General features: G+C 32.9%; 1 protein-coding gene across 1 annotated transcript; it reads right to left on the reverse strand.

Moving 5' to 3' along the window:
- Window positions 1-3,583: 3,583 nt before the first annotated feature.
- Window positions 3,584-4,039, reverse strand: LOC107027633. The gene has a single exon (XM_015228744.1). The coding sequence runs from the start codon at window positions 4,037-4,039 to the stop codon at window positions 3,584-3,586; it is 456 nt and encodes a 151-aa protein (XP_015084230.1).
- Between the last annotated feature and the right edge of the window lie 1,463 nt (window positions 4,040-5,502).

Consider the following 5,502-nt stretch of genomic DNA (forward strand, 5'->3'; position numbering starts at 1 on the left):
TTTTGAGGTATCTAAGTAGATGATAAGTTGCTTGTAGATGTGGAGCTCGTGGTTCTTGCATGAATTGGCTTAAGTGTTGTACACTGAATACTATGTCTAATCTAGTATTAGTTAAGAAATTCAACTTGCCTATCAACTTTCTATAGAAAGTGGAATCAGACAAAGGAGTTCCTTCCTTGGCTCTTAATTTTATAGTAGGATCTAAAGGGGAAGATAAAGATGTATAATTGAAGCAATCATATTCTTTGAGCAAGTCTAAAATAAACTTTCTCTAAGAAATGAGTACTCCATCTGTTGTATCAAGAATCTCCAAGCCCAGAAAATAATGAAGTCTTCCAAGATCTTTGATTTTGAAAGTGTTGTCCAGGTACACTTTCAGTTGTGTAATCTCAGTTTTGTCTGTGCCTGTCAGAATAACATCATCTACATATACTGCAACAAACACTACCAAGGATCCTTCCTTTCGATAAAATAATGAGTGATCATAATGTGAATGTGAGTAGACTCTGGATGACAATGCCTTAGTTAGTATAGCATACCACTTGCCTGTTTAAGACCATAAAGTGACTTGTTTAGTTTACAGACCAGTCATGCTTAAGAACCTCAAGGCCTGGAAGTATTTTCATATAAACTTCTTCATGAAGATCTCCATGAAGGAATACATTGTTAACATCAAGTTGAAACATGCCCCAACCTTTCTTTACAGCACATGCTATTAAAGTTCTTACTGTAGTCATTTTAACCACAGGTGAATAAGTCTCAGTATAGTCAATTCCAGCCTGCTGTGTATATTCTTTCACTACCAGTCGTGCCTTGAACCTTTCTATGCTTCCATCTGCTTTATGTTTAACTTTGTACACCCACCTACATTCAACTGCTTGTTTGTTTGGTGGTAAAGCAACAAGATCCCAAGTATTATTAGCATACAATGCTTCAAATTCTTGTGTCATGGCCTTTCGCCAGGATTTAGTGATGCTTCCTCATATGATGATGGCTCACTATCATGACAAATATTCTCAACAAGTGATTGACTATCAGATGCAATGACTTCAGGAGATATATAGTGGTGTTTGGTAAATAGTGCAGTAAGAGACAAGTTGGTGTTGAGTTGTGTGTTTTATGTGATGGTAGTAGCTGATTTCAGGTTAGGAATGTTAACAATATAGTCTTTCCAATGTGATGGAATTTTATTTTCCCTATGAGACCTTCTTTGTACTAGTGTAGAAGTTTCATGTTGAGATGGTGTTGAAGATGTAATGGCAATGGTGGAAGGTGTATTAGTATTTTCAATAGTGTGATCAGGTAGATGAGAAGAAGTTGTATCAATCACATTGTTACAATCATTTACATAATTTTTATATGAGTCCAATTCAGTATAATCAGGAGATGAAATAGACTTCAAAACAGAAGGAAAGGAATTACTTTCAGGTGAAAAGTAAAAGGAAAAACATGTTCATGAAAAATCACATCCCTAGAGATATGTATCTTCTTTGTAGCCAGATTCATTACCTTATAACCTTTTGTTCCAAAAAGATATCCCAAGAAAATATGTGGAGTTGTTCTTGGTTCAAGCTTGTCTGTAAGTACTTTTGGGACAGTGGGATAACAAAGGCACCCAAAGGATCTAAGTTGGCTATAATTTGGTTTCTTTTTGTATAATATTTCATATGGACACTTATTTTTCAAATTACTTGACGGAAGTCTATTAATAAGATGTTTAGCTGTCAGAACACATTCTCCCCAATACCTTATAGGTATTTTAGATTGAAACAAAAGAGCTCTGGCTGTTTCAAACAAATATTTATGTTTTATTTCCACCACACTATTTTGTTGTGGTGTGTATAGACAAGTTTTCTGATGAATAATCCCCTTGGATAAAAGAAATTGGTGTGTTTCATTACTAGTAAATTCGAGCCCATTGTCTGTTCTAATGCCTTTGACTGTGGTATTAAATTGGTTTTCACCATAGTTATGAAATTTTTTAAACCTGTAGAGCATTGCTCTTGGTACTTAAGAGATGTGTCCAAGTTGATATGTTGTAATCATCTACTAATGTAATGAAATACTTGTAATTATCATAGGTGGATACATGATAAGGTCCCCATAAGTCAATGTGTATTAGTTCAAAAACAGATTTGGTTTGGCTTATGCTATGACTAAAAGGTAATCTCTGTTGCCTTGTCATTGGACAAATGTTGCAGGAAAAAGATTGTTTGGGAGAAAAAATGACTGATAAGTCAGTGATACTTTTCATTTTAACAAAAGGTACATGGCCAAGTCTATTGTGTCACAATAAGTCTACATTATCTCCTGCAGTACTGCAAGAGTTGTGATCAAACAAAACATCAATATTATTGGAAGAAGATTTACACATAATAGGAACAGAATTAGAAATAGATTTGCAAACACCATGACATTTGTTTTGATTGAAATTGGGCATTTTGCATTGATCTGTAGGACAAGAATTGGTAGGAAAAGAAGTACATGCTTTATTTTTAATGGAACTAAAAAGCAGACTATTATTTGGAAAACAGCAACATATTTGACATATATTGATTCAATCAGAAGTCTTCAAGCATTTTGTGCACAAGAAGTTAAGCCTATCTCTACAATTACCAAGAACCTAAGGCCTCTTCACTTAAGGGGCCTGCAACAGACACAATGCATTAGTGAACATGACTATGCATTTCATAGTAGTGGTCAGGGAATGAACTGAAACCAGATTATACTTAAAAGAAGGAACATATAATACTTGATGTAAAATGATGTTAGATGTGACTGGTACATCTCCAAACTCTGTTACTTTAATTTTGTATCCATTTGGAAGTGAAACTAGTATAGGAAAAGGTAAGGTTTAATATTGATTAGAGAATTTCTATTAAAGGTTATGTGGTTTGATGCTCCTGAGTCAATGATCCACAAATTTAGCACTTGATTCAAAACATTTGGATGAAGGATTCTCAAAATCAGTAGATGAAGAACAAACCACAATACCTGCAAAATACATTGATCCAGCAGCCACACTAGAAGCATTATTAGCATCAGCATCTTCTCCCAATTCTCATTCTGGAAATGCTGCAATAGGTTCATGATCTGTCCATATTGTTCCTTCGTGAAGTTAACATTATGATGATTGTTACCTTGTGATTGTTCCTCTCCATTAGCAAACACCATATCATTTACAGCACCATCTACATTTGCTACCACTCTCTTTCCTTTGTAATTTGGACTTTGTTGTCTAAAATTCTGACCACCATCGTAATTCCGTGATCTATAATTTTGATTGTTAATGTTTTGAGGATACCCATACAACTTGTAACACTTATCCTTGATGTGCCCGGTCCTTTTACAATAATCACATATTATGGCATTTCTGCTGTTGCTACTACTTGGGTAATAATTTCCTCCTGAACTATTATTCCCTAGATGCATAGTTGTTCCCCCCTAAACTGTTATTAACACCATCATAATTTCCATAACCACTTGCATAACTGTTTCCTTGAAAATTTGTTCTAAAATCCCTTCTTCCATGAACTTTGTTATCAAGAGTTTTTGCATTCAAAGAGACTGAATCTGTAGGCATTCAACCAATAGGCTTAATTTTTCTTTGTTTTTCTTCTTGGATCAACAATGAGAAAGCCTGAACCATGGAAGGGAGTGAATTCATCATGAGAATATTTCCTCTCACCACTATGTACACTTTATTTAATCCCATAAGGAACTGAATTAGACGGCTATCTTGCTCAGCCTTGTGCATACCATCCTTTGCACCACACACACAAACACAACTACAATGATTTTTCACATTCAAAGTGTTCAACTCTTCCCACAACTTCTTTATCCTTGTGTAATAGACAGTGATGTCTAAAATTCCTTGTGCGAGATCATTGATTTCCTTTTGGATTTGGTACAATTTTTCTCCATTGGTTTGATCATATCTATCTTCCAACTCCTTCCAAAGTTCAGCAGAATCGTTTACATATTCCACACTGTCTGAAACTTCTTTGATTAATGAATTCAGAATCCAAGACGTTACCATGTCATCACACCTCTGCCATTGACGTAATTGAGGTGAATTAACATTTGGTTTCTCTCAGCTTCCATCGATAAAACCCAATTTGTTTTTCACTGACAAAGCCCTCATGTCACCTCTTCTCTAAGATCTATATCCTGTTCCATCAAACTGAACAGGGACAAGCATCATCCCTGGATTATCCGAGGGATGCACATACAAAGCACTATTAGTATCACTTCCAGATGTGTTACTTCCCTTAGATGTGGATGTATTATATTCGATAGCCATGGATGTACACAACAAAACTTATTGTGAATTACTCGACAAGGAAAAGGAAAATAGAGGTGTAACACAGAATAGAAAGCTGTGATCAAAAACAGATCTGGATCAACATAGAAACTTCAAAAACTTATTTTCAACTGAAGAAATCAATCGAAAGAAATAACCAGAAGACGAAGGAGAGATCAATTAACCTTGCTCTGATACCATATTAAGGACCTGTGAGCAACAAGAACTCATCCACTGACGAAGCCATGGAGTTCTTCAGTTGAGAATTAGGAGAAAAACAATACAGAAAGAAGATTGTAATTTTGTAAAATGATCCATTGATTGTTTATCACTCATGAGATGCTTATAAACATGTGTTTTAGATGAATCAACTAGTTTGTTAGAAAAAGAAAATATCTAACTAACTAACTAATTGGTTATCTAACTAACTATGATGTCATTAACTACAAAATGGAAACTAACTAACTGAATGAAATAATTGATACATATGCTTTAATTATGTTTGTTAATAATTACTTTGAAGACACACAATTAAGTGATGATTGACATTTTATGATTCTTGTTAGCTAATGCACTAAGATTATTACAGTGTAGACATAAGATGATACGGTAAGATATTTGAAATTTTGATATCGAAATTTTGCTGTGCGGTTTTTAAGGGTATATTTATACTATTATCATATTGATTTAGTTCAATATGGTTTGGTAATTTGAATTTCAATTTTAATATTTTTTCAGTCTGATCAATTATTAATCACAGTACGTTCAACTTCGACTAATAAGAACTCATAAAATAGAGTACTATGACTTCGATAATTCAAAAGAAGATTTCAATTGTGTTGAACTAACACACTACACATGTAGAAATATATATTCAAAAAAAAGTACAAACACTATCTTTTGTTAATTAATTACAGGTAAATATATTTCAATCAAAATAAAATAGTAAAAATTTTAACTTTTAAACATTTAGTTGATATATACTTAATATTACGTATCATATATATATATTATATATATATATATGATACGTAATATTAAGTATATATATATATTATATATATATATATATATATGATACGTAATATTAAGTATATATCAACTAAATGTTTAAAAGTTAAAATTTTTACTATTTTATTTTGATTGAAATATATTTACCTGTAATTAATTAACAAAAGATAGTGTTTGTACTTTTTTTT

The sequence above is a fragment of the Solanum pennellii genome, chromosome 8 (assembly GCF_001406875.1).
Source record: "Solanum pennellii chromosome 8, SPENNV200".
In the NCBI taxonomy this organism is placed as follows: Eukaryota; Viridiplantae; Streptophyta; class Magnoliopsida; order Solanales; family Solanaceae; genus Solanum; species Solanum pennellii.